At 45.9% G+C, this 26449-nt stretch overlaps 15 protein-coding genes across 15 annotated transcripts; 10 read left to right on the forward strand and 5 right to left on the reverse strand. All coding sequences in view use genetic code 12, as the record gives it.

Moving 5' to 3' along the window:
- Nucleotides 1–40: 40 nt before the first annotated feature.
- LODBEIA_P53630 (uncharacterized protein) lies at nucleotides 41–1789 on the reverse strand (the record flags this gene model as incomplete). The annotated part of the gene is made up of 1 exon (XM_066975687.1): nucleotides 41–1789. The coding sequence occupies one exon, from the start codon at nucleotides 1787–1789 to the stop codon at nucleotides 41–43; it is 1749 nt and encodes a 582-aa protein (XP_066832301.1).
- A 4002-nt stretch (nucleotides 1790–5791) lies between these two features.
- LODBEIA_P53640 (uncharacterized protein) lies at nucleotides 5792–6229 on the forward strand (the record flags this gene model as incomplete). Its single annotated transcript, XM_066975688.1, has 1 exon — nucleotides 5792–6229. The coding sequence occupies one exon, from the start codon at nucleotides 5792–5794 to the stop codon at nucleotides 6227–6229; it is 438 nt and encodes a 145-aa protein (XP_066832302.1).
- Nucleotides 6230–7688: 1459 nt separating this feature from the next.
- On the forward strand, nucleotides 7689–10685 carry LODBEIA_P53650 (uncharacterized protein; the record flags this gene model as incomplete). Its single annotated transcript, XM_066975689.1, has 1 exon — nucleotides 7689–10685. The coding sequence occupies one exon, from the start codon at nucleotides 7689–7691 to the stop codon at nucleotides 10683–10685; it is 2997 nt and encodes a 998-aa protein (XP_066832303.1).
- Nucleotides 10686–10751: 66 nt separating this feature from the next.
- Nucleotides 10752–12224, reverse strand: LODBEIA_P53660 (uncharacterized protein; the record flags this gene model as incomplete). The annotated part of the gene is made up of 1 exon (XM_066975690.1): nucleotides 10752–12224. One exon carries the CDS (start codon nucleotides 12222–12224, stop codon nucleotides 10752–10754), a length of 1473 nt encoding a protein of 490 aa, XP_066832304.1.
- Nucleotides 12225–12576: 352 nt separating this feature from the next.
- Nucleotides 12577–13881, reverse strand: LODBEIA_P53670 (uncharacterized protein; the record flags this gene model as incomplete). The annotated part of the gene is made up of 1 exon (XM_066975691.1): nucleotides 12577–13881. The coding sequence occupies one exon, from the start codon at nucleotides 13879–13881 to the stop codon at nucleotides 12577–12579; it is 1305 nt and encodes a 434-aa protein (XP_066832305.1).
- Nucleotides 13882–14947: 1066 nt separating this feature from the next.
- On the forward strand, nucleotides 14948–15943 carry LODBEIA_P53680 (uncharacterized protein; the record flags this gene model as incomplete). Its single annotated transcript, XM_066975692.1, has 1 exon — nucleotides 14948–15943. The coding sequence occupies one exon, from the start codon at nucleotides 14948–14950 to the stop codon at nucleotides 15941–15943; it is 996 nt and encodes a 331-aa protein (XP_066832306.1).
- A 407-nt stretch (nucleotides 15944–16350) lies between these two features.
- Nucleotides 16351–17271, forward strand: LODBEIA_P53690 (uncharacterized protein; the record flags this gene model as incomplete). The annotated part of the gene is made up of 1 exon (XM_066975693.1): nucleotides 16351–17271. One exon carries the CDS (start codon nucleotides 16351–16353, stop codon nucleotides 17269–17271), a length of 921 nt encoding a protein of 306 aa, XP_066832307.1.
- Nucleotides 17272–17314: 43 nt separating this feature from the next.
- On the reverse strand, nucleotides 17315–17908 carry LODBEIA_P53700 (uncharacterized protein; the record flags this gene model as incomplete). The annotated part of the gene is made up of 1 exon (XM_066975695.1): nucleotides 17315–17908. One exon carries the CDS (start codon nucleotides 17906–17908, stop codon nucleotides 17315–17317), a length of 594 nt encoding a protein of 197 aa, XP_066832308.1.
- Nucleotides 17909–18134: 226 nt separating this feature from the next.
- LODBEIA_P53710 (uncharacterized protein) lies at nucleotides 18135–18836 on the reverse strand (the record flags this gene model as incomplete). The annotated part of the gene is made up of 1 exon (XM_066975696.1): nucleotides 18135–18836. The coding sequence occupies one exon, from the start codon at nucleotides 18834–18836 to the stop codon at nucleotides 18135–18137; it is 702 nt and encodes a 233-aa protein (XP_066832309.1).
- A 604-nt stretch (nucleotides 18837–19440) lies between these two features.
- LODBEIA_P53720 (mitochondrial 37S ribosomal protein uS14m) lies at nucleotides 19441–19788 on the forward strand (the record flags this gene model as incomplete). The annotated part of the gene is made up of 1 exon (XM_066975697.1): nucleotides 19441–19788. One exon carries the CDS (start codon nucleotides 19441–19443, stop codon nucleotides 19786–19788), a length of 348 nt encoding a protein of 115 aa, XP_066832310.1.
- Nucleotides 19789–20092: 304 nt separating this feature from the next.
- LODBEIA_P53730 (uncharacterized protein) lies at nucleotides 20093–20584 on the forward strand (the record flags this gene model as incomplete). The annotated part of the gene is made up of 1 exon (XM_066975698.1): nucleotides 20093–20584. One exon carries the CDS (start codon nucleotides 20093–20095, stop codon nucleotides 20582–20584), a length of 492 nt encoding a protein of 163 aa, XP_066832311.1.
- Nucleotides 20585–20922: 338 nt separating this feature from the next.
- LODBEIA_P53740 (uncharacterized protein) lies at nucleotides 20923–22113 on the forward strand (the record flags this gene model as incomplete). The annotated part of the gene is made up of 1 exon (XM_066975699.1): nucleotides 20923–22113. One exon carries the CDS (start codon nucleotides 20923–20925, stop codon nucleotides 22111–22113), a length of 1191 nt encoding a protein of 396 aa, XP_066832312.1.
- Nucleotides 22114–22479: 366 nt separating this feature from the next.
- On the forward strand, nucleotides 22480–23388 carry LODBEIA_P53750 (mitochondrial 37S ribosomal protein uS7m; the record flags this gene model as incomplete). The annotated part of the gene is made up of 1 exon (XM_066975700.1): nucleotides 22480–23388. The coding sequence occupies one exon, from the start codon at nucleotides 22480–22482 to the stop codon at nucleotides 23386–23388; it is 909 nt and encodes a 302-aa protein (XP_066832313.1).
- Nucleotides 23389–23731: 343 nt separating this feature from the next.
- LODBEIA_P53760 (uncharacterized protein) lies at nucleotides 23732–24658 on the forward strand (the record flags this gene model as incomplete). Its single annotated transcript, XM_066975701.1, has 1 exon — nucleotides 23732–24658. The coding sequence occupies one exon, from the start codon at nucleotides 23732–23734 to the stop codon at nucleotides 24656–24658; it is 927 nt and encodes a 308-aa protein (XP_066832314.1).
- Nucleotides 24659–24988: 330 nt separating this feature from the next.
- Nucleotides 24989–26320, forward strand: LODBEIA_P53770 (uncharacterized protein; the record flags this gene model as incomplete). Its single annotated transcript, XM_066975702.1, has 1 exon — nucleotides 24989–26320. One exon carries the CDS (start codon nucleotides 24989–24991, stop codon nucleotides 26318–26320), a length of 1332 nt encoding a protein of 443 aa, XP_066832315.1.
- Nucleotides 26321–26449: the final 129 nt, after the last annotated feature.

Raw genomic sequence — 26449 nt, forward strand, 5'->3', positions numbered from 1 at the left:
TTCCTTCTTTCTTTCTTTTCTTTAGTTCATTCTTTTCTAATTACTCAACGATATAACTATCTGAAGCAAGATTCAAGTGTAAATCAAATGGCAATGATTCCTCGTCATCATTATTAGATACAACATCTGTGATGCTCACACCACCCAATGAGGCGTCACTTTCGATGCATTTCGTGTTACTTATATCGAATTGAATCTCTACTGGGAACAACGCTTCTTCGCCTTCTTCGCCAAGAGGCACAGTAAACTCGAAAGAGCCCAGAGGCTCCTGCAAATCAATCTTGCTGATGTTGAATACCGTCCCCACCAGCTCCAAAATCTCATATGACACCAACTCATCGTCATCACCTTGTAACGAAAGGTCATTTTCAAGCACAGGAACGAGGATCTTGACATCGCCAACTGCAAACTCTCCATTCACCAAATGAGCATCAACAAAATCTTGCGCCAACTCATACTCCAAAGTCACTGACGCGACATTGTCATCTCCAATATTGACCCATGCTGTAACCAATAAAGGCACACTAGTAGTATCATCAGCTTTACCAACGTATCTCCATTTCAAAACCCCTGTTGCTTGATCATTCAGTGGAAACAGCTTAGCTTTGTCCTTGACACGGATGATGTTTTCATTGTAAACCAAGTTTCTATCAACATTGGGATGGATCTTGAATTGCTTTTTATCGAGCTTAGCGTCATCGAATTTAAATAGGATTTTGCAATTGGCCAAAGATGCATCATTGATTCTCAATTGTAGATCTCCCTTGACTTCACTAGATGTGACTGAACCGTCGCGGGTTAATTTAGCACTGACTTTTTCGTTTATCGTCACCAAGATACCATTATTGGCAACTTTTACCACATTTGGTGCTGGTGAAGAGCTCTTGGAGATTGGTGTTGCAGGCTGGTTGGATAAGCCTGCTGCTGCTGCTGCTGTTGCTCCTGCTGTTGAAGAAGATGATGATAATGAATGAGGATGATTGAATAATGGTTTCTGAGAAGTAAGCAATGGCTCGTGAGCAGAGCCTGCGGCTGAAGGTATGGGGGCGCGGATCTTGCTTGTCTTTTTGCCCAATTGTAGTCCGCCTCCTCTTGGTCTGCTTGGAGCGTCAAATTTAGATCTTGGCTCATTGACTGTTGTTTCAATAGTAGGTGGAGGTTGATAAGTTGGTTGTACGCGATTGCTTCCCATTCCGTAACCCATATTCTGCTGACCAAAGGAGGATGATCCCATTCCGCTTCCAGCTCCAGCTCCAGCTCCAGCACGTCTGGCCATTTCTTGTCTTTGTATCTCCTTGGCTCTCCTCTTTCTTTCTTCAGTAGCTTCCAATTCTTTGTTTCTTTCGATAATCTCCTGGATCTTTTCTTCGTGTGAATCCATCTCCAAGAACGTTTGCACTTGACTCATGGTCAAGTTCTCCTTGTATCCTAAATTGATAACTTCATCAAAGGCATCAATGATATCAAATGCATTGTCGAAAATCTCGCGTTCGTCAACGTTCCTCAAAAGGTTACTTATGGTGGAAGCAAATAAATGCAATGTGTCTATATCCTGCAAAATGTTGGATGTCTTGTTGGTGATCAAAACGATGTAGAATTCTTCCAATGGTTGGTAGACGTATCTGACTTGTTCATCTTCGACACTGGTATGTTGACTAGTTGAACTGGAAATTAAGCTTGGGAAATTGGCCAACAATGCAGTGATTCTGTCCTTGGAAATATCTCTGAACTGCCTCGAGAGTAAGGCTTTACCGCCTCGGGTACAAATTGATGCTGCTAGAACCACCATGGCCTTTTCTTTTCTTGTCTTGTCTTGGTTATACTTTGCGATTGCTAGTGAGATCCGGTGGGGTGGAGGTTGGTTTTTGGCCAAAAAAAATGCATTTATTTTCAGTGCGTGTCAAGATCATGTTGAAAAGTCGTGCACTCAGCAAAAATGCTCCGAGTAAATGATATCCAATTTATACTGCGAAAAAAATAGTGCGTTAGTGGAGTTCTATTGCCAGGCTACTCTGCCAGGATTCAATGCTAGTGGGGTGGAAGGCAATGAAAAGAAAGGAAATGAATGGGAAGAAACGTGACAGCAACAACCAAAGCACTGGGCATATTTTGAAGCGGGAAAAAACTTGATTCATTCTGTTGCAATTTCTGTTTCTTCCTGTTGACTAAATTCTCCAACTCGTCGGTGTCATTATGATACGTTGTAAAGTTGGTGTTTATCTCATTTGATTTGTGTTCATCAGCTTTTGAGTCGGGCCGACTCGTAATCTCAATCACGTCCGGTTCACCAGGGGATTCTCCAAATGATTTGTGTTTGCTCTTTTCCGTCGCAGCACCACATGAAAAGGTATGTAAACTCACAGTCCCACGATTTGTCTGCGTCAATTTGTTTCAATCCAAGCTTGATTTTTTGGTCCACTGATTAAATCATGATCTATCTTGCAGCTCAATTGTAATTTTCTCAAATGTTTGATTATTGGTGTCCACTCCATTTCAACCACTAACTGGTACTTGGCCAACTGCCATGATCTGGTCACAAAGTGGCGATTGTAGTGACCCAATGAAGCGACCTCAGCTACAAGTGGTTTCTTTGGAACCATTGGACTTGTGGGATGCACCAAATATTTTCTACTCTTGCTGAGCCCAGATTTGTTAATTAAAACGTAGTTGAAATCATGTAAATCAAGCTTTTGTGGGACCTTGCTCTACGGTCCATATATTGTCAAACTTGGGCTTTAGATCAATGTTGTTGGCTTTTTAAATATGTCGTTTTGCTGTGTGATAATACATACCTTTGCTTGATGTTTGCTGGAAGATGTAGTAATTTGGTTTCTTCTTCTATGTTAGGCGGTAATTCATACGGTAGACGTTCTGGGACAATGTCAAACGGGGAGATTGTATCTGGCAAATGCTTCTAATTTGGCAACAACAACAACGAATCATCAGCACCAAATTGTTTATCAAGGGAAATGGGATTCAATATGATTGCTTGTGGTGGAAAAATTGACTTGAAAGTTTGAAGCTCAATCTCAAGCTCTGATTCCATTTTTGACGTTTTGTAAGCACCTGGTAACCAGTCACTCAATAACCTCTCCCGCTCTTCACCAAACACAGCGTTTTCAATGTAACCGGGCCCTAGATTACGTGGAAGTATCTCTGAAAGGTAAGGCTTTGCTGTAAATTTGTCGAATTGCATCGAGGTATTGGTTCCATACTTCCGAATCCGAGTCCGCGTCGGCGGCGGGGGAGGCGGCAGTGGCAGCAGTAGCAGCAGTAGCAGCAGTGGCAGCAGTGGCAGCAGTGGCAGCAGTGGCAGCAGTGGCAGCAGTGGCAGCAGTGGCAGCAGTGGCAGCAGTTCTTTGTGGTTTGGCGCAACGAGGATGTATAAAGTATCGATCAGGAAGTATTTGAAATGCAAACGGTTCATGCAGCTTACCAAAAGGTACCAGGTTTGGCCAACAATTCAACTAAGAGTCTTGACGCTTGCTAGTCAATCTTCAAAGTTTCTAGATTAACCTTGGTTGGCGTCTCGTTTGTGGTTGCAACTGGAGGCGAGGGAAATTCCTGGTTTACAAAGTTAGTACTTTTGTCTAAGGACAAGTTCAATAGATCCTCTAGAGTATTTCGGTTTCTTTTCTTCCGTTATCGCGTCTTTTTATGTACCGTAAAGATGGTTTTGGTTCCAATAGCGGTTGAATGAATGGTGTTTTGCAACACATTCAATAAATTTGGTTGCAACTTTTTGGAGACATAGTGCAGAAAAAAGGAGATTTGCAAGCTACCAGAAACCTCACGTGCAGACTACAAGAGTACTTTCTACGAGTTTTACTAACAGCGTCTCCTCCTTGAATGTCTACAAGAGTGCACTCAAGTCAATGGAAAGGAGAGAAAAGTTGAATTGACGTCTGGTGGCAGGGATTAACAATTCGTTAGTTTTGAGCGGTTGTTTCTGACGGTGTTTATCGGTGCTGCAGAGTCTCATCCACATATGGGTGATATGTGTGTGAAAACTGAGACATTTTTTTTTCAGAGATCACCAAGGGTATCAAGTTATCATGATAAACAAACACGACACGAGGCACTCAAGCAAATGGCTAGGCTTTTGGTTGTCGGATTTATATGGAAAACAACAAACCTGTCAGTTTTTGATCTCCGTTGAAAAAAAAAAACCTTACAATTAAAGGCGGCTTGGGTCTAACGACAAACCCCTCTACAATCGCGGACGGATAAATTTCTCAATTGTAGACGTCTCCAACCTCATGCCGGGCAGGTATTTACTCCGTCCTGGTAATCATACTTACCGTGCCAGCTACGAGTTTCCCCTTTTTATTTTTTTGTGTTGGCTGAAAGAGCGTGGTTGATCTATTGTCAACGAAATGCCCACGGCAACAACTCGGATTTTTGAAAAGAATAGACGCGTTACAGCCAACCATGTCCACGAGAGGATGGAGCCGTACGTGTGCCTCCTTTGGCCCTTTTGTTTTTCTTTTGGTTCCCTCATAGCACTCAAAGGCTGTGCAAGGGAGAGAACTGCAATCGGATGTATCGTCACAAGTCAAGGAGATCGTGAAGAACCTCGAGAAAAAAAAAGAAACGACTGAAGGGTCTCAGGGGTAATGTTGTCAGGGGTTGTTGGTGTCGAGAGATGGGAATGATGAAGATGATGATATGCGGTTACGAGAAGCTGCAGCATTCAAAATAGCTGCTGTTTCAAAAAAGAAAACTCAAACTCAAACTCAAACATGGCCAAGTCGCGTACTATTTTATTTTATTCATCATCAAACAATAGACACGAATCGAGCTAAAACATACACCAAAAGGATTCGAGCGACAGGCACAACTACGTAATTAGATTAGATGCGATTTGCGGATTGTCCCTTTTTTTTTGTTGTTGTTGTCGAAAAAGTGACGAGAAAGGGAAGGCAAGGAAAGGAAACGAAAAGAACGGGAAAGAGAAACGTTTGACCCCAATTTGAAACAACAGTTCCAGCGCATTTCATCGGAAGTGTTATTTTTTTGTATTTCTTTGAGGGTTGATTTGGTACAGCATTTCGTCGAGACAAATAGCTCGCTGGCATCACCACGACGGAAAATGAGAGGACGTGCGCGATCATCGCGCAAAACGTTACGAGCTGCTTCCCCCACCTCTCGTCGTATAGGCAACCTGTCGGGACCTTGCTAAGCATACGACAGAAAGAATGTAATATGATGTCACTTCAAGGTGGGTTTGCCCTGCCCCCCTTTCCTAACAGGTTTTTTTTTTCCTGCTAATAGAAGGTGAAACATGTGTTCGAAGTTGGTATGCGTTTACAGTCAATTTAAAGTTGGGGTGCCTGATTGGATCACATCCCTACACGGTACCTTGTTTATTAGCTAAGAAAAAGTAAGGGCTTCATTCAGGGGAAATGGAAAAAAAAACCAGGAACAATCATCAGCTTTGTACATGTTGCATTGCATGGCATATTATCAATAGGCACTACTGCCACCACTAATGCCAACACCAACATCACCACCACCGCCAACACTAAGTATTAGTACTAGTATGCCATATTTTATTGCATTGTTAAAAAAAAAATAAAATCAACTCGCATCCTCCACCACAAACTGGTAGGACAAATTATTACCGTCATTTAACATCCGCCATCTCCACAAGATTTTCCTTTTTTTATTTGAGGATAAATAATTGATAGTTTCGCCATTTATTGACCTCCAGTTTTGCGTACCTACTGCTCTGTCACCGACAAGCTAATCTTGACTGAACCTTTCAAAAGACAAAAATTTATATATACAAATGTCGAGTCAAATATATCCATCAGCTATCTCGTATACCGACACAGTGACACCATCACTTACCAATTTGCTCGTGGCTACAACAACATCGTCAGAAGACGATAGCGGCCCCCTCAGTTTACTAAATAGTGGAATCAACAATAACGCTTTAGAAGCAAGCTCAAATGAATCATCATCAGACTCGCACGAGTCGTCTGCTTTATATTCGATACACCATACAACACCAACTGCCTCGGGATTGGTTTATCAGTCGGATACTGCACATATGACTGGCGCAAAGGGAACATTTGCAGCTAGCTCGGATGTGAGAACTTTAAACCTAGCCACCGCTACTGCCACAGGAAGCAGCAGCGGGCTGGCGGTGGCCGACAAGAGAAAGATAAAACTAAGCTTGATAATGTCTGGAATGGCTTTCATCTCGTTTGTGTTTGTCGCGTAAAGACCAACTGAATCGGACAAATTGTTCACCACTGGTGTTCCGTGCGTGAGGTCGTGAGCGCGATTGCTGTTGAAAAATGCCCTGGGCTAACAACAACAACAAAAAAAAAGGGAGCCACGAATAGATGGCAAGTAAAGCCAGACAAAAGGTATGTGGGAAAGAGGAAGAAAGGGGGGTGGGAGGAAAGTGACAATTTTCGTCAAGAAATTGTCTGAAACAGCTCATCTTTCAATGCCGAGTGAACAAAAATACGTTTGATTTTTTTACCCCTTGATTCAATTCATTTTAATTCCATTCAATTCAATCCATATGTACTACTTGATTAATAAATTTTCACTAGAGCATTTTCCAAACTACTCTTTCACCCACATGAATCTCAATTGCAATGATAATGATACACATGGACTTCTCTTTGCAACTGCCATGGTTGGCTTTGTTTCCATGTCTCTTTTCCTAATCCTGCAACTTTGGTACTATTTCTATGTTTCAGAGTTGGACATTAACCGCTGATAATAATACTAGTAACAAAATTATTAGGCCCTGGGCGGTGGAAAGACGCCGAGGAGCAACAACGTCGGCGTTGAACTTGCACCATGGGGTTTTTCTTTCTCAGCTCTTGGGTCTAGGCAAACAGTTATCCCTTCCGCCTCAACAGGAAAGCTCTATGTAAAATATCAACCTTTGACACCTCTATGGGCAGAGGTTTCAAAGGTAGTGAGGTTGCAACAATGTCGCGACATTCACTCGGGACAATTGCGTGGGGCAAGGGCAATTGCAAAAAGCGGTATGACAACTCAACTGTACACCTTAACCCACCCCCCCCTTCCCCCACTCGAGTCCAGGGTAGGTAGGGGTGGATTCGCGTCCCGAGACTATTGGCTTGCTCCAGGCAGTGTCTGCATGAGAGTGTATGTGTGTGTGTGATCTAGATGTCGTTGTTGTTCAATCTCGGTTCTTTACTCCGCTCTTTAACCATTTACGGAAATTACAACTCGCAAGTGTCATCGCCATCTCCAGACTTTTGCTGCTACAACAACTTTCAAACTGAGGCCTCCCCCTGTTGACAATAGACAGAGTGAACCACGTCCAGTCATCCGTCACTAGCACTCCTCGACAGAAAGAGGCCAAACGTCCGCCGAAACCAGCTCAACTCCTTGAAGGACCACAAGATCTACTCACACTTACATAGATATATATATTTTGCCAGTGACATTCGCAGCAATCTCGGAAATATCCATAACCTTTGCATAGAAGATACATATATAACTTCAAGACACATCTTATCTCCACTTTTGCTTCCTTTCCGATTCTGCCGCTCTTTTGATAAACCAAATACACCTTTACCGCCTTTTTTTTAACTAGCGGTTCCAGATTAAAGAAAGAAAAGGCAAAAAGAACAGACTAATCGAAGCTGGAGAGATTTCTGAAAGTAAATGTCAGTTTGTTAATTCGCAACGCAATGAGATCAGCCAAATATGCCCATGATGCCATCCATGATAGATTGAAGTTGTACTCAGTGACATCCAACATCTCCACTACCGCGATATCGAGTCTAAAGTCCTTGAAAAGACGATATCCTGCTTCTCATCCAATCCCGGTGGCGGGCAACAGCGACGATTGCATATTGGACTGTGTCCCCTTGACGACCGATGGCCAAGGCGAGTTTTTCGATGAAATAGCTGGCCGCAGAGTTACCCTCAAGGGAATCAATGTCGACTCGCAAACAAAGTTGCCCGCGTCTCCCTATATGCCATCCTACGGCGGGGACAGCACCGACCCAAACAACGTCTTTTTCGATGGCGACAATGTTTCGTTTGTCGGCCGTCCGTTCCCACTTGAAGACGCTGCTGTTCATCTCCAGCGAATAAAAAACTGGGGCTACAACACGATCCGATATTTGTTGACGTGGGAAGCTATAGAGCACAAGGGTCCGGGGATTTACGATTTGCAGTTTGCCGAGTATACCGTGGAGATACTCAAGATTATAGCCGAGGTCAAGGGTCTCTATGTGTTTCTTGAATTTCACCAAGATGTGTGGTCACGGTACTCGGGAGGCAGTGGGGCTCCCATGTGGACTTTTTACGCTGCCGGATTAGACCCAAGAAACTTTGCAGCTAACGAGGCTGCGATATTGCACAATGACCCAAGATTCCATGAATCGTCCGAGATTTACCATAAAATGTTGTGGACGTCAAACTATAAAAGATTGGCCCCCTTGGTGATGTTCACCATGTTCTTTGCCGGTAAGAACTACTTCCCCAGTTTGGAAATGAATGGCGAAAACATTCAAGATTACTTACAAAACAAGTATCTCGGCGCCGTGGAATTCATCTGGAGCTACGTTGTCAAGCATGTGCCCGAATTGATCGATAATGGAACAATATTGGGGTTTGAATCGATGAACGAACCCAACAGCGGGCTTGTCGGGCATCCGAAACTAGACCAACTCCCAGCAAACCAGCAATTGAGAGTAGGAACAACTCCGACTGTATTCCAAGCCATCAAGTTGGGACTGGGGATCACATGCGAAGTTGACGAATATCAAATCACAATCACGGGACCCAGAAAATGCGGAACGAGAATAGTTGACCCTAAAGGTGTCTCGGCGTGGATGACTCCCGAGGTGGGAAAAGAAGTTGACGCCCGTTATGGATTCAAGAGAAGTGACAATTGGAAATTGGGCACTTGTCTTTTTGCCCAAGCGGGCATCTGGGAACCGTCACCTTCTGCACTTGCAACAGCCTCATCATCATCATCAAAAAACATGGACGAAATCACCCAATCTCAAAGACTTGAAATCGGCAACAATTGCAAGATGCTCGAACCGGAGTTTTTCAGCAAGATTTATCCGCAACACAACTACGAGGAACACTTATCCAAAAGATTCCCCAAAGTCGACACTGCACTATTTATAAATTATCATTTCGTAAACCACATTATCAAGTTCAAGCAAGTCATTCGCAAGTATCGGCCCGATGTGTTTGTCCTTTTCTCGACACCAGTTCTTGAAGAACCACCTGATTTAATCAATGACAGCCGAAAAGTCATAGACGCAAAGACCGTCTACTGCCCCCACTACTACGATGGGCTTTCGCTCATGTTCAAAAGCTGGAACTCTCGATATAACGTCGACACGTTGGGCATCATGCGGGGCTGTTATCTCAACCCTGTGCTCGGTATCGTATTTGGTGAACGCGCCATTCGAAACTGCATCAAGAAGCAATTTATCGAAATGAGGAATGAGTGCAACAAGTACCTCGGCCCGATCCCCATCTTGATGTCAGAAACGGGCATGCCATTTGATATGGATGAAAAAAGATCATACAGAAATGGGAAATACATTTCACAAACCGCGGCACTCGATGCAATCTGCAATGCATTGGAAGGGGCCCATAACATGTCCCACACGTTTTGGTGCTACAATAGTCAAAATAATCACAAGTGGGGCGATAATTGGAACAATGAAGATTTTTCATTTTGGTCACCCGAGGATCGTGACTTGACATTTGAAGATTCCTACACCTCGATTGATAACGTCACCATGCACAAATTAAACAGCGACTCCACGGCGTCGGTGATTCCTTCGTTCCCCGCGGGCAAGAAGAAAACAGACCGCAAGTTACGGAAAGCGAAAAGGAAACTTGGCAAGATTTCAACTAGCAACAGTTCATCTTCGCTTTCTACAAAGATGGGATTCAGTTCCTCCAAAAACAGTACAATGTCAACCAATTCAGAGTCATCATACGAGCGAACTTTTCTCAAATCTCCGACTCCAGAAGGCAACAACGGATATAACAACAACGACGAGAACCCTGCATATGTGGAGGAAGCTTTAAAACTCACCGGCTCGGCACCTGCAGCAACCAGCATGTCGCGCTCATCCTCGGTCTCTTCATCCCAATCCGTCATTTCCTCAACTTCGTCAAACGTCCACCATCATCAAATCAAAAAATGCTTTGCCTCGCCAGATGGAGTGCGCGCAGTTTCAGCAGTCATCAGACCATACTGCATTGCAACACGTGGAAGGATTGTTGCCTCGGAATTCGATCTCAAGTCTAGAAAGTTTTCACTCCAAATAAGCATTGACACTTTCGACAGAAGTAACAACAAGTATATCCCCACAGTGGTTTTCGTGCCCAAGTGGCATTTCCCTTACTTGGATTACGGAGACGTTTATTTGACACTGGGGTATATCAAGTATAACGAGCAGTTGGAGTATATAGAATGGTATCATGCTCCTGATCCAAGCATTGTTGAGGAAGAAGAGGGAGAAGATGGAAAAGAGGATGATGATGATGATAATGATGATGAAAAGAAAACCGCAATGAAGAAGAAGAAGAACAATGCAACTTTGATGCGCACAGAGACTATCGTGATTAAGAACAATAGTGGAAGTCTTGAAGAGATGAAGCTGATTGAAAAAGGTGGTTCTGACCTGAGCTGTCCCATCACCTAGTCCTCGAAGAAACAAAATTCATCCTTTCAAAAACTATCTATCCGTAGATTAATAAAGTATTAGACATTAGAAATCAAATACATTTGCATCTTCCTTACCACCACCACCACCTTCAATGTCCTCGCCTAATCCTCTCTTGCCCTTCCTCTCCTCCACCAACAACCGTTGGACATACTTCCTGAAAAAATCAACATACGGCTTCAAGCTCGTTCGTTCCCAAGCAGGAACAACCCGATCACCTTCGCCTACTCCTCCACTTTCCTCACCTCTAGTTTCAGCTTCAGACTTCTCTTCCAATTCCAACTGCAACTGCTTCAAATTCGGCGCAGTCATGGGATTAAACCCATAACCTCCGCCTACACCATCGTCGTCGTTGTCGTCGTGATCATCCTCCACTAAGCTTCTTGTGGGGTCAAAGGGAACACAAACATTGCCCGTGCCCGGGTGAATACAAAATGGAGATTTCAACAAATGGATCATTTGTCTCGACACTTCAACATCTAGCCTCGGGTACAAGTAATAGATAATGATATCCTTCTTGGCTTCATTCAACACGGCAATTTGCTGCTGCAGTTTGAATATCTGGGAAGCGACAAGATTGATATCTTCCCATTTGTCCCTTGAATGGCTTATTTTGCTGCTTTCTTTGGTCCATTTCTTCCAAAGCGCATCACGTAGTTCCTTTTGCTGGAAAAACCCCAAGAACGCTTCGTCAATCTTTTTCCATCCTTCTTCATCCGTCCCCGAATGAGTCAACCAAGGATCCTGATCAATCAAGACAATGTCATAGAACACCAGCTTCAAAACCTCAAAACTCCGCTCGACGTGCGGGTGCAAGGGCCGCTTGATATGCACTCCAGTTTGTGTTTTGGGACTCTTGGCACCTAGGATATCCAAGTATTCAACAACGGCACGCCTGCCCACTTCATCCAACTTTCTAGCCCTGGCGTCGCTAACCCAGCAATGTGCACCACGACGTCCACTAAACACCCAAACCAAGTGCTCAAACCCGAAATCTTCGCGCAAGGCAGCTTCAATGACTCGCGCTCCAACTTGAATAAACTTCCAACATTTTTCACAAATCTTGGTGCCGGAGCAACAAGTTCTGATGCCGTCGTAGTCAGTTAAATCGATATCAAACACTAGTTCTTTCTCCAAAGGCTTCATTGCGGATTTGGGCAAGTTTTTACGCTCTTTGGGGCTCACCTTGTAGACGGCCCCAATCTCGAACCGTGTTGGGTTAGCAGCACACACCAGCTTTTTAAAGTCTTCGCTGGTGGAGTAAGCATTGTACCGTTGGTACGCTCCAGAGCGATACTCGTATGCAAACTCACGCATGGTAAAGTCTCTAGTTGGTTTCGGCGAGTGGGATAGCCAGTGGAAAATGTGCTTGAATGGCAAGAGATGTTTGTAGTAGAATAACATGTCTGATTCTGATGGTTTCGAAGACGAGGCGTTGACCTCGCTATTGGTGATGGCAGGGGTATCCTCGAGCTTAAACTCTTTCATGGCGTCATTCGGGATGGGAGCTGGTGCCATTGTGACAATAAGTATTTCTTTCCACTAATTGAAAGCTCTAGTATGTAAGTAGCCTGCAGTGGTTGGTACTTCGATCCAATGGTGTTTGGTGAGTCCTAGCAAGACGCGTGTTGGTTGAAGCGCGTGCCGAATTTGAAATTATCAAATTTTTTTTGCTCCCAAATTTGCAGCAATTCCTTTTTTTTTTGCATCCATGACACAGTAAGTGTGAAGATGAGTATGAGAGCAGAGGAAAGGGCTTGTGGTTTGAGGTTCAGTTTTCTAGGTGATTGGAAAGAGAAGGCTGGAAGTGAATATCAACGTGTCTATGCATTTTACAGAGTTGTCTAGAGTGAGTTACAAGTAACTTCTTTTACTCAGTGACAAAAACCAACGAAACCCCTTCATCACCAGCAGTCACCAATTTTTTCCCTTGTTCCAACACCGTGAAATCTAGCACTCCCATGTTGTGGCCAACGCCGGCATACAACTCTTGGCCGGTTCTCGCGTCCCATTTGTAGATCTTGCCATTCATCGACGAGCCAACTAGGATTGGAGTAGTACCAACAAACTCCAATTTCGTGATTGCATCATCCACTTTAATGTTTTTTCTCAATCTCCATTGCTGAGTGTCAAAAAGTAGGACATCGCCAGAGACTAGTCCCACGGCAAGCAAATTGATGTTGTCGCTTTGACACCAGCTCAAAGCCTCGATAGACAACTCGGCGACATCTTCGACATTGTCCAATGTCTTGATTGAAACGACAATCTTGCCCGTGTCGTTGTTGATAATCGACAACTGGCCGTCTCTGCCGCCAACAGCGACCAAATTGCCATGGTTTTTCACAACCACCCACGGGCTTTCCACGCCTTTGAAATCATCGTGTGGTTGTAGTTTGTAGTTGACCGCGCCAGTAAAACAATTCCAGTTCACAACGGTGCCATCCTCCGAGATTGACACCAAAGTCAACTCATTCTCATCTTTACCAGGGATAAACACACCACCGTTACATTCCAAAGTGTGTGCGAATCCAGACATGATTTGCACAAGCAGTTTTGAATCTTCGTCAATTTGGTAGACCCAGATGGACCCATCCTGGGCTCCAAACGCGAAATAGGGGAGATAGGGATGCACAGTGACAAACAAGATTTCGTCAACTTCATTCAACTCGGCAAATTTACTCCACTTTTCTCCACTCTTGTTTGACTTGAAAACTTGTAACAAACCGTTCATATCTGCCGTGATCAAGAATTTCCCATCGCTGGTAAAACCCCCAGTTATGATGCTTTCTTCGTGTCCCGCGATTTCCGCGACAAATTTGGGAGGCTGCGAATGTGTAGTCCATAGGTACCCCTTGTTGTCTCCAGCACCTGTAAACACCATGGGCAATTTCGGATGTGAGAATATCGTGAATACACTATCGGTGTGCTTGTCGAAAAACGTCCACGAGTTGTTGGACATGTCAATTTCAAGCGTCTCATGCTCCTCGTCGCCGTCTTCACCGTTCATATCGTTATCGCCATCATCTATTTCCTCTGGCTCTTGCGCGTTTACATCATCGTCATCGTAAACTTCTTCTCCTTCGTTGATATCGATGAATTCTTCTTCTTCTTCATTGCCTTGAAATTGAGGCTCGTTCTCCCGGCTTTGCTGAGTTTGTTTCTCCTCTTCCGTCATGATCCTATTTATTTCTTATTACTACGTGGATGGATGAACTTTCGATTCAATTGAGTAAAAGGCAAGATAAGATGAACTGGTTGCCCCCAGAGATTACTAATGGCAACATCTGATGGGGGAGGTGCCCCAGGAGATGAGCTCTCGACAGTTGGTAGTTCAGGCACGTGACACTCATATCACGTGATACGGCTCTTCCCGGTGCTACCAAGTGACCTATCTTTAGGGGGTAATTTTTCTTTCACTTGAGCCGCACGCATTCCATTCTTGTCCTATTTGGGAAATCAGGCAACCTCACCCCACTGTGACGAAGCAATATCTGCTCACCCAGACAGTTTTCTCCCTTGCCTTTTTCTACAGCTATATTATCAAGACAAGATACGCTCGATCGGACTAAACCAAGTATCTTTTGGCAGTGTGCCTGACTAGTGTCGCCGTGTAAGTCGTCTGTATGCGCAAGAGTTGCGTTATCACAGGCCTTCAGGAAGATTACAGTTGGTAGCGCGGCCCACCAGCAAAGGCAATAATTTCAAAAAAACAAATCCCCCAACATCAGAAGACAGACTGTCACCTTGCCATATCGATAGTCCAAGTCACACCAGCTGTAATTTGCATTCTGCTTTGTTCATTTGCGTTAGAAGTAGTCATTCCATGGTCACAGACCAAGTATAAAAGATAAGCACCGGACTCATCCACTTTCCTTTTGATAGACTTATAGAAAGAAGAAAAAAAAAAAAAAAAGACCCTAGTCAACTCAGCATTACCTGCATCATTCACATTCCAGATAGATCTTTATTCAAATTGGACCCTCCCAGCTCGAATAGCAAGACTACTGTGACATTCACACAGATTATTACACGTCCAAAATAATAAAATTTTTATATTGGCAGCATATCACAGAATACGTGGAGACAGACATTCGAATTAAATAAAAAAAAAAAAAAACAGTAGCAGCAGCAGAGCAACAACAACAACAAGGTCTACTCCCCGCGTCTCTCTGTAAACAACCATGTCAGACTGGATATCAACATTTCCAGGTTACAAACAAGCACTTCAGCAGAGTAAAAAAATGTTTGGTAGAGTGATACGAAGCGGGCCAACGCCCCAGCACGTTGGCATCATCATGGATGGCAACAGAAGATATGCACGTTCGCACAAGATGGAGATCAAAGAAGGGCACAGTTTGGGATTTGAAACCATGGCCAATACCTTGGAGCTACTTTATGAGAGTGGCGTCACGGCAGCCACAGTGTATGCGTTTTCCATAGAAAATTTCAACAGGTCGTCGTTTGAAGTGAAATGGTTAATGGACTTGGCCAAGGCCAAATTCACCCAGATCAACAAGAACGGCTTTCTTTGTCAAGACTATGGCATCCGAATAAAGATCTTGGGCAATTTGAAATTGTTGCCGCCCGATGTGCTCGAGATTCTCCATGAAACCGAGGAAATCACCAAGCACAACACGAGAGCCGTGTTGAATGTGTGTTTTCCCTACACTTCGAGAGACGAGATGAAAAACGCCATCAAGAATGTAGTAGAGGAGGCTACAAGAAGCGGCATCGTGATCAATGAAAAGACCTTGGAAAACTACTTGTACACAGCAGATTCGCCCCCCTTGGATCTTTTAATTCGAACTTCGGGAACTTATAGGTTATCGGATTTTTTGCTATGGCAATGCACATCGCCCGACTGTGCCGTGATGTTTGTGGATAAACTATGGCCCGAGTTTACTCCGTGGGACATGTTCAAGATTTTGATAACCTGGGGCTTCAACAAGTACTGGTACGGCAGTTCCAGCGGCGATGGCGTCAACCCCATGGCCCTAGCGGCAACAACATTGATGAACGACGGGGCCCACGCCCAGGAAAAGATAAAAGACGGCGAAGACGGCGAACTAATTGCTGCTTCACAAATTCAAACCACGGGGTTCAGCAGACTTCGAAGCGAAGAAGACGACGAGGAGATCACAGACATTAGCAGTCGAGACGTTGAAAGTGAAAACGATACTATAACTTCCGAAGAAGAAGGAGAACCTGCCAGTCAAGCTTTCACGAAAGGACAATGAGAGGTGAGGCGACACCCATTTCAACGTCACCACCAGGGATAACTCATGACGGTTTTATAAAACACTTACATCTACATAAAGAAAAAAAGAAAAAGACAAAAAAAACGATTTGCATCATCAATTTGCTACTCTTTTGGTTCAACTTTTCAGTTCAAACGAAGTCCATTTATACCAACCTGTAGTAAGTAGATTTTAAAATGGACGTAGTGGTGGGTTGTCTTGTTTCAACTAAGGACCCCCCGTGGTAGAGAAAGGGCCCTGACTCATACATCTCTTCGCAGCGTGCGCGTAGAAACCTGTACTCCGACGCTATCTGAAAATTTCCTAATTTTTTTTTTTGGCATCACCACCGACCAGTACCACACCTCAAACCACCCACTTACCCATACACACACAAGCCACAGAGTATGGACTTGGTAAACCACCTCCCGGACCGTCTATTGTTTGCCGTCCCCAAGAAGGGCAGACTATACGAGAAATGCTGCAATTTGTTAAGTGGCGCAGATATCCAGTTTAGGAGATCGAGCAGGTTGGATATCGCGTTATCGACCAATTTACCCATCGCCTTGATCTTCTTGCCCGCGGCAGATATCCCCGTGTTTGTCGGCGAAGGTAATTGTGACTTGGGTATCACGGGACTAGACCAGATTATGGAAGCAGACCAGTTTGACAATGTTGAAGATTTGTTGGATTTGCAATTTGGTGTCTGCAAATTGCAAGTGCAAGTGCCTGCTGATGGACCTTACTCGGAGCCTCAGCAATTGGTTGGCAAGAAGATAGTGTCGAGTTTCACAAAGTTGGCTACGGACTATTTTGAAGAGTTAAAGTCTCAGCAAGCGGAGGGCGGCGCTTCGGCGAATGTTAATGTAAGATATGTTGGAGGATCAGTCGAGGCATCGTGTGCCTTGGGGGTGGCAGACGCAATCGTCGACTTGGTAGAGAGTGGAGAGACGATGAAGGCTGCCGGTTTGAAAGCTATCGCTACTGTGTTGACCACGTCGGCCCACCTCATCAGTTCCAAGACACCGCGATTCCCCGAAATTGTGCAAATCATCAACCAGAGAATCCAGGGTGTCTTGGCTGCGCAGGAGTACGTCTTGTGCAATTACAATGCCCCCAAGTCCATCATGGCTGAGTGCTTGGCCATTACCCCTGGAAAACGAGCTGCCACCGTGTCGACTTTGGACAAGCATGCCCCTGGCGAAGAGGACTGGGTTGCCATCTCGGCCATGGTGACACGCAAAAACATTGGCGGTGTGATGGATGAATTAAAGAAAGTTGGTGCCTCCGATATACTCGTACTAGAGATTTCAAACTGTAGGGTCTAAGTAGAATCCTTCCTTTTCCATGACAAGTTCTAAAATATAAAATTCAATCCAGGTCAACTAATCTTATACCATCCTTATCTACAACCTTGACGTAGACACCTTTAAAGTCAATAGGCATCCGTTTCTGCAACTCGGCAATACACATCTTGACCAACTCCAACCCTTGCTCAACACTCATCCCCTTGCGGTAGTGTTTATCCAACAACGACGTGGTGTAAAAGGCGGCGTATCCATGCGCACCGTAAGGCAATTCAACCAAGGTGCCCAAATAGTCGATATAGTTCAAGGAAGGTTTGTTGGTCTTGGTATCATATCCAGCCAACAAGCAATTGACCTGGTACGGTTTTCGTGATCTTATCGAGGTGGCCAATTGGTTGCGAACATACGATGCCGTGGCCCGGGGTGACATTTCCACTCCGCCGTCTTCACGCATTGAGTAAAGCTGGATGTTTGCCTGGGCGTACTCGGAGAACTGGATCGTGTCTCCTGCTTCACCCGTGAATGCAATCAAGTTGTGGGCATTGAGGTGTCTTGTTTTGTCGTCTGTATCTTTGAGGATGGAGATTCCTCTTGTTGCTGCTTTCGAAGTGGCAATCAAGGTTGCTTCTTCTACTCTTATTCCTAGTATAATGTCCATGATTTTGGGTTTATTTGTTCGTGGTGGTGGGTCTTAACAGAGTAGTTGGTTGGTCGAGTGTTTTGAGAAATGGTGATTTTTTTGCCTCTCAATTTTCCAACCTCACCGCCCACAACCAAAGCCAGTTCAAACCCACGCCAACTACAAAATTTAAAGAAATGTCACATTAAACACCATATATATCGCTCTCTCCCTCTCTATCTCTCTATAAAGCCTTCCATAATGACTACTTAAGCGTCTCCCTGACTTTTTTCTCAACTAGAGCGCTAATCAATTGATTCAAGGCGCTGTCCCCCTTTTCAATCTGGCCCCGCAAGTTCAACTCCACCTGTTTTTCAATCAATTTCCCCGTCAAGTCTACTTCAACATTGACGGTGTCGCCCACGTGCTTATCGGTCATCACAACCTTGCTCTGGCTATAGCTGATCAACATCACCGAAAACCGGCCCTGGGCATCGTCAACGTTGGTGACAGTCAAGCTCGTGCCGTCCACAGCGACAAACCCCTTATGCACAACATAACGAATGAACTCCTTGTCTCTCAACTCAAACGTATAGGCCAACGCATTGCCATCGGGATTTCTTTCCACAATGGTAGCTATGGTGTCGACATGGCCCTGGACAACGTGGCCGCCTAATCTCACCTCGCTCGTGACGGCCCGCTCCAAATTGGCCTTGGACCCAACAGCAAGAGAGCCCAAGTTGCTCTTGCGGAGAGTCTCGGGGGCCACACCGACCCTGAAAAACGTCTTGGCGGCGTCGAAATCGGTCACGGTGAGACACACGCCGTTGGTGCAGATGGAGTCTCCCAAGTGGACATCGGCGAGGATCTCGGTGCAATCGGTGATTTTCATGGTCACCTCTCCCGTTTCACCGTGCCTGCTGCATTCCGCCACGGTCCCTATCTTCTCAATTAGTCCTGTAAACATCGGCGCTTGGAAAGAAAGCAGAAAAGTCTGGGGGGCATCTCTCTGGGGTGTTAAAAGGAGAAAGAAAAAAAACGGACGGCTCAAATGTGGGGGAAGGGTTGATTCTATGAGAAACAGGTGACGAACTTGGCTCCTGCTCCTCTACACTCGGTGGACTCTTCCAAAGACTCGTGTTGAAACTCATTGAATGTGATCAAGTCAGTCAAAGCAAAAAAGCCCTGGCTTTCTACAGTTTGCTTGAAGTTGTCACCTAGACTCGTGCCTTCTTGCAGGCAAATTCTCTGCGTCAAACCCCCCCCCCCCCTGCTCCCTTTCACGCAGCCAAAACTAGACTAGTTTGGGTCAAAACTCCTCCAGCACTTCAGATGAAGGAGGCAACTGGAAACCTAGCAAATTGGCGACTGTGTTGATGGAAGTCCCCCCGGGATGAAGATGGCCTCTTGCCAGAGGCTCCATTGGTATACTCTTCATGTCCGTGCGCTACCACATGTGCGCCAACACCAGAAAGCGCCGGTGAATAAATTTTCAATCAACCAGTGGGTGACCAGAGACGAGTTACATCCCCACATCCAAGCAACAAACACAGCCTCGCAAGCAGACTATAATGCCGTTCAGATTCCCCTTGAAGTTTGAGATTCCAAAACACGTGCACATCAACGCCAGAGTGTTACGAGACCAGCACAAGAGATTGCAGTTTGCCGAGCACGAAGTGACGAGAAACGCCTTGAAATACATTGCAAGAAACGAGGAATTGCCCACTAGGGTCCGCGTCGAAGCGCAGTTGCAGTTGACCAGTATGCCCAAATATACATGCCCCGTGCAGATCAAAGATCGTTGCGTGGCTACGGGGAACTCCAAGTCGCTAATCCGCGATTTCAAGTTGAACAGAACTGCATTCCGGGACCGTGCTAGGGCCGGTCAGATCCCCGGTGTCCACCCTGCTTCTTGGTAAGAAAAAACTGTATAAATATTTTGGTTTTTTTTTGGTTCTTTGAGAGGTTGCTTGTTGCTTGTATATATGTGCATATTTAATGGATGATTTGACCGGGAACTGGTTTCACAAGTTCGACTCTCCTCTCTCCAGATACTTGTAAGCTGAGAGCCGGCGCTTGTTCCTTTTAAATGTTGCTGTTGTGTGTTTCTGGAATATCGCCATATCGCCATCTCTGAACCAACTCGAGTGAGTCGCTTCTGCTGAAAAAATTAAAATTTCCCCATCACCAGAACCACCTCGAAAACCAACAAAACCAAGCAAGATGTTTTCACTACTGCGCAGAGCCATGCGGCCGCTTTCTTCAAACTGCCACATGCTACCCAAGAGAACCCTTCGCCTCGTGCCGGACTTGTCAAAATACAAATTGATAGAGCAACCGCCGGGATTCATCGTCGATACCGTCAATGAGGCCTATAAACCACCGAGGCCCAACGCATACGAAGGCGCATACCACTGGACCTACGACCGGTTGATAGCAATAACAATGGTTCCCTTGGTGATGACTCCCTTTGTCGCGGGCGTCGAGTTCCCCGTGGTGGATGCTGTTTTTTCGACCCTCACCCTCCTCCATTGCCACGCTGGGTTCAAGAGCTGTATAATTGACTATATCCCCAAGCGAGTCTACGGCGTTTGGTACCGTATGGCTACCAGATTGTTGACGTTTGGTACCGCTGTTGCCATGTACGGCATCTACGTCTTGGAGACCTCGAGTAATGGATTGTTTGATTTGGTCAAGAGCATATGGGCTGCCTGAAGATGTCCCGTTGGTTTTACAAAGAAATTCTGTGAATAGAAGAATACACGTGTAACTATACATATACATAATGTCACATCTTTGGTTATAGACTCGGTAGATACGTTGTGGCTGTTGGTATCCTCATTATACACGTCTTGTTGCTGTCCCGCTCTCTGTCTCACGTTCTTGTCGGCGGAGTTCGCGAGGGTGAAAATTGACCTTCTCGAATTCTCGAAATTTCAACACCTGTTACATTGTAAACAACCTTGAGATTCACCGCCAGATCTATTTGCCCAACGTGTCACTCCCTCGCAGACACATACACGGAAGCATACTCTCATTGGTTGCAAGAAGGCATGAGTGATATAGAGTATGATCGTGACTCGGAAAGGGAGGAGCCAAAGCCGTACTATCAGTTTGGTAACCCCAACCCCAACCCCAGCAATCACCATGGACCAGCAGACCACCAACCGCCTCCAGAGAGAAGACCGGATATAATCGGGTTAGACTTGCCCCAGCCACTATCAACAAAACGTCATAACAAGACAAATAAGAATCCGAATGGGAATGATGATGATGGCGATCAAGAAAACGAGGACATGGACAAAGACCAAGGCAAGGACGATGAAGAAGCGGATGTCGTTTACGAGGTCACGGAAAAGCCCCAGTTCCACACCACCAGAGCCTTGTTCATCGGTAACTTGCGCAGGCCAATCAACGCGGGAGATTTCCAGAGATACTTGAGAGGGATTGCTGCCGAGGCCGACATCACGTTCAAAATCGACAGGGCCTGGTTGAACAGGCTTAGAACCCACGCCGTGGTGCTAGTGAGCACTGAAGAAGGCGCAGAATACCTCAGACGGGAAATCATGGGCAAGATATACCCTGGCGAAGCCGAGGACTTGCGATTGAAGGAAGAGTTTGAGAATAGCGAAATTGCCAGATTTGAAAACGAAAAACGTCACTACGAAGAAGCGGTGGACGATGAGGAACGAGAGAAATTGCCAGCTCCCGTTGAGCCTCGAGACTTTGTCACCGAGAGATTGCCTTTGTACGTCGAGTTTATCCCCGTCAAGGCTATCAACCAATGGACTTTTGAAGAAGATAAAGGTCCCAAAAACGGGAAATGGAAGTTGGAGTTTGTCAAAAGAGACGACGACGACGTTGTGGTGTCTCACACCTTGTTGAATGGAGATTTCATTCCTAGATACCATCCACGTCAATCGCATAGAAGCGGTGGTGGTGGTGGGGGCACTGGTTATGGTTATGGGTCAAGAAGAGACTATGATCGTGGTTACCACAGAGGTGGCGGCCACGATAGGTACTACCCGGGACGCAATGGACATGGACATGGCTACGGCCACGGCCACGGCCATCAAGCTCCCTATTCTAGAGGTCCAGTAAGCAGTACGGACTCCTACATCCCCGGTCGACCACCGCGTTCAACCGAGCCAAGAACTACTGACTCTTATGTTCCTTCAAGAAGTAGAGACCGGTCCAGATCTCGTTCTCGTTCCAGATCACCTAGAAGGTCAGATAGATACTGAGAGTTTTTTTTTTTGAAAAGACGTTTTTTACGATGGGGAGCTGGATTAAGTTGTGTATTATTAAAAAAAAAAAAAGGAAAATGAAAAAATGAAAAAGAAGAAAAAAACCGAAATATCTATAGCTTTTACACGTAGACTCGTAGGCAGCTGGTGCCCATTTACCATCGTTGACGGTTGGAAAGTAGCTTTCTACCTCTGCTGGCGATGGTTCCTGTCGACTCCATTTGGTGAAGTCGAAAGAGGGACGAAAAAAAAAAGAGAGCGAGAGAGGGCACTAAATCGTTGGCCAAAATTTTTCAAGCACCAACCGACAGCCCATTTCACGCTCAAGCCCACCACGGACCACACCTCTGTATTCAAGCAGCCATGTCGCTTATAAGAACTTGCTTGTTGAGGCGACAGCTATTGAGGTGCCCTAGAGTGATTAACTCACCCAGGCTCTCCCATGCCAGAGTGATAAGGCTCAACAGCACCAGTGCATCCGATCCTACCCCATCTCAATCGGAGCCCACCAGCAGCGCCCAAGAGCAACAAAAACAGTCTGTTCCAAACTCAAACGCAAAGGAACTGAGATTGAGCTCCAAGTCCAAACTAAACTCTGGTGGTGGCTCACCTCAAGCTGGATCGCTTTTGGCGGAGATTTACCCCTTGAACAAGCAAGAAATCACCGAACAGGACTTGGACAAATGGATCGACGCCGTCAAGAACCTAAACGGAGGCAAAGCCAAACACGAAACCGCGGAAGAGATATACTTGGGCCAATTAATTCAACCGGAGCCCTACTTGCGTCGGAAATTTGAGCCCACCAGAGAACAACTCGAAGAAACGTACGCCTACGCAAACAAACAAATTCCCTTACGTTTGGACCCCACCGTGCAAAATTTCATCAATTTGATAATGAGACACGGCCGCAAGGCGCAAGCCAGGAAGTACGTGAGTCGCGCCTTCTATATAGTGCAGATGAAGTTGAGAAAGGACCCCATTGAGGTCTTGAAGGAGACCTTGGACAAGTTGGGCCCCTTGGTCAAGACCAGGACCATGTCGACAGGGGTAGCTAAGAAGAAAGTGGTGCCGGTGCCATTGAACGAGAGACAGCGCAACAGATACGCCATCACGTGGATTTTGGAAGCTTCCAAAAACCGCAAATCGAATGACTTCAGCGTGAGGTTGGCTGAGGAGTTGATCAATGCGTACCAGGGGAAATCTTCGGGCTTTGAGAAGAAGGCCCAGATGCACAAGCAGGCCACTCAACAGAGAGCCTATATCCAGCTCTAACGTGGGTGGGGACCGCTAGTTGTTGATTCTGTAAATAATACCTCTTATACAAGTTTCGTATACATCAACGTCAATTGCCTAATTGGGACGCGCGGCGTGCCACTTGCTGCAAAAATAACAAACTCTGATTTTTTTTTTGACTGCAAAAAGAATGCCTTGGACTTTTCTCTATATCATCAACGCATCACATTTTCTTATATAAATGTATGTGTATCACTATTCACTCTGTATTAGTGCCAGCCCCCAGCCTCGTTGTTCATAGATCACACTAGCTCCGTTATTTTTTTTTATCACCATCACCATCATCCGTCGCGTTGGTGTGGCCTGGGTTTTGCATGAAACCATGAAAACCATCCATGAAGCCTGTCATGATCTCCGACTACAACTAGATAGATTCAAAGTCGAATACAAGCAACGATATTACAGCTTAAACAACAACCCCCATGTCATCCGCCAACGTGATAACTTGGGGTACTTGACGTCGCTAAGGACAGCTTCGAAGCCAGACAACAACTCGGAAATCAAATTGTCTCGCCACGATGAACCCTCAATCACCACCACTACCAACGACAACGAGAACAAGAAGGAGAACGAGAACGAGAACGTTGAGCCCCACGCCCACCGCGACCACGACCACGACCATGACCACGACCAATCGACCAACCTCGACATTTTTTCAACCTTTAGCGCCAACTACGAGAACCAGAGCTGCCCCCGCAGAATCTTCTCGGACCCGATACGCAAAACGTTTTTCCCCACCGTCGACTTGAACTTGAACTTGAACTTAGATGCACTAATGCAGGAGGAAACTGCTGGCCTCGGTGGTGAGCCCGATGACGCGAGCTCCGTCGAGGAGGAGCCCTTGCGTCCATACATCAACTCCCCCGCCTCCGACGCATTCAAATACATACCAGACAATATGAATGCTCATGCAAACGCCACCGCCAACGTGGGCGTGAATGCGGGCAGTGGTGCTGGTGCTTATGCTTCCGCGTGCGGCGACGCTGGCATCTATAGAGTAGCCAGCGACCACAGCATCGAGTCCATCTACTCGCCCCAGCACACCCTACCCACGTCGCAGCTCCCCATCACAGCAGCACTCGAGCATAGCATCGATGGCATCATATCAAAGGCGCAACAGGCACGCGACGAAAAGATGAAAAAAGTGAGCTATGCTGATGAATGCGCCAGTTGCGTCAACATGTGGCTGAGCCAGGACGATTTAGATTTGATTCAACTGAAGTATTGGCAAAAGGCTACGTCGATGTGAAGTCACGACCATAAAGAAAAAGAGCCATTTGGGTTAGTAAGTAAGAGACTTTGTCTAGTTTGAATTTGACATTTGTTGTTGTTGTTGTTGTTGTTGTCGTTGTGGAGGTTCGTTGGTGGTTGTAGATGTTGCAAAATTTTGGCCCACTCGTTAAATCAAGCCCGCGGCAGGTCTTTCTCTCTTCTCCCCCACACCAAGTGCTCCCCCAACTACGGGTGAAACTTTTCGACGACATCGGCCCAACCAAAGGACCCGTTTCCCGTTTCCCGGTTCCCCAGAATGACCCTCTAGCCTCAGCCCTCTAGCCTCAATTCCTCAATCCACTCCGCGATGCAGATACTCCAGACTTTAAGCCAAACCAGCCTTGATGTCCACATACTATGGACATCGGTGTTTCTACGCATGGCCTCATACAGCCTCACCAACCAAGTGCTCACACTATTCCTCAAACAGTGCCAGATCTCCGAGCTGCAAATCGGCTGGTTCATGACGTTGACGCTAGTAGGAGACACCGTCATCTCCTATGTGCTAACATGGAACGCCGATATTTTGGGACGTCGCAACATTATGATTGTGGGGTCGCTAATGATGTTGGTGTCGGGTTTAGTATTTGCTACATCTACAAATTTCACGGTGTTGCTCGTTGCGGCGATTTTGGGGGTGGTTTCGCCGAGTGGCGATGAGACTGGTCCTTTCAAGACTGTGGAAGAAGCAAGTATCGCTCACTTGACCCCCGCTGGCTACAGACCGGAGGTATTTGCCATATATGGCGTGTTTGCGACTACGGGCGCGGCCTTGGGCAGCTTGGTGTGTGGATTCGTGGTTGATTATTTGCACCAGCAGCTAGAGTTTGAGTTGGTTCGGTGTTACCAGGTTGTGTTTTACGTTTATGCTGCGGTGGCCATGGTGAAGTTTGCCATTATGTGGTGCTTGTCTAGCAAATGCGAAATCTACCTGGACAACTCCCCCGTGGATGAAACCTCAACACTAATAGAAGGAGAACTACAGGAAGAGGAAGAAGAAGAGGACGAAGACGAAGCTCCGCTTAAGCGAGGAGGACACCTCTCACCACAGACCAGACACTACCTTTCCAAGCTCATGGTGATATTCATGTTGGATTCATTAGGCTACGGATTCATGCCCTCGGCATGGATAGTCTACTACCTCAAATTGACATTCAAACTCAGCGCCGCCGTGCTCGGTACCTTGTTCTTTGTGACAAACTCCCTAGATGCAATCTCGCTTCTTCCCTCGGCGTACTTGGCGAAAAAATGGGGTCCCGTCAAAGCCATGCTATTCACGCAAGCACCCTCGGCCATCTTGTTTGCGCTCATCACTTACTGCCATTCCTTCCCCCTCGTTGCAATATTGCTCGTGCTATATTCGCCCATGTCGACGATGGACGTGGTGCCGCGCCAAGTTTTGCTCACTTCCATCATGCCCAAACAGGACATCACCAAAGTCATGGGCACGGTGAATATCGGCAAAACCATGGCGCGGTGCGTGGGGCCCATCATAACTGGCAAATTGGCCGAGCACAACAGGCTCAACTTGGGGTTCTTGATCAACTGCGTGTGTCTCATCTTGGCCGACACGGTGCTAGCTATAAATTTCATCCACTTGGATCATGAGATCATCCAAACCCAACGCATAGATTCGTAATACACACCTTAAAAAAAAAAAAAATTAAAAACACAACGAACGACTTGGATTTTTATATTTTCTTGAAACTCTTGTATGTAAATATACTCTATACTCAGATTCCAAAGCACACACCAAACCCCATAACCC

The sequence above is a fragment of the Lodderomyces beijingensis genome (genome assembly GCF_963989305.1).
Source record: "Lodderomyces beijingensis strain CBS 14171 genome assembly, chromosome: 7".
Taxonomy (NCBI): Eukaryota; Fungi; Ascomycota; class Pichiomycetes; order Serinales; family Debaryomycetaceae; genus Lodderomyces; species Lodderomyces beijingensis.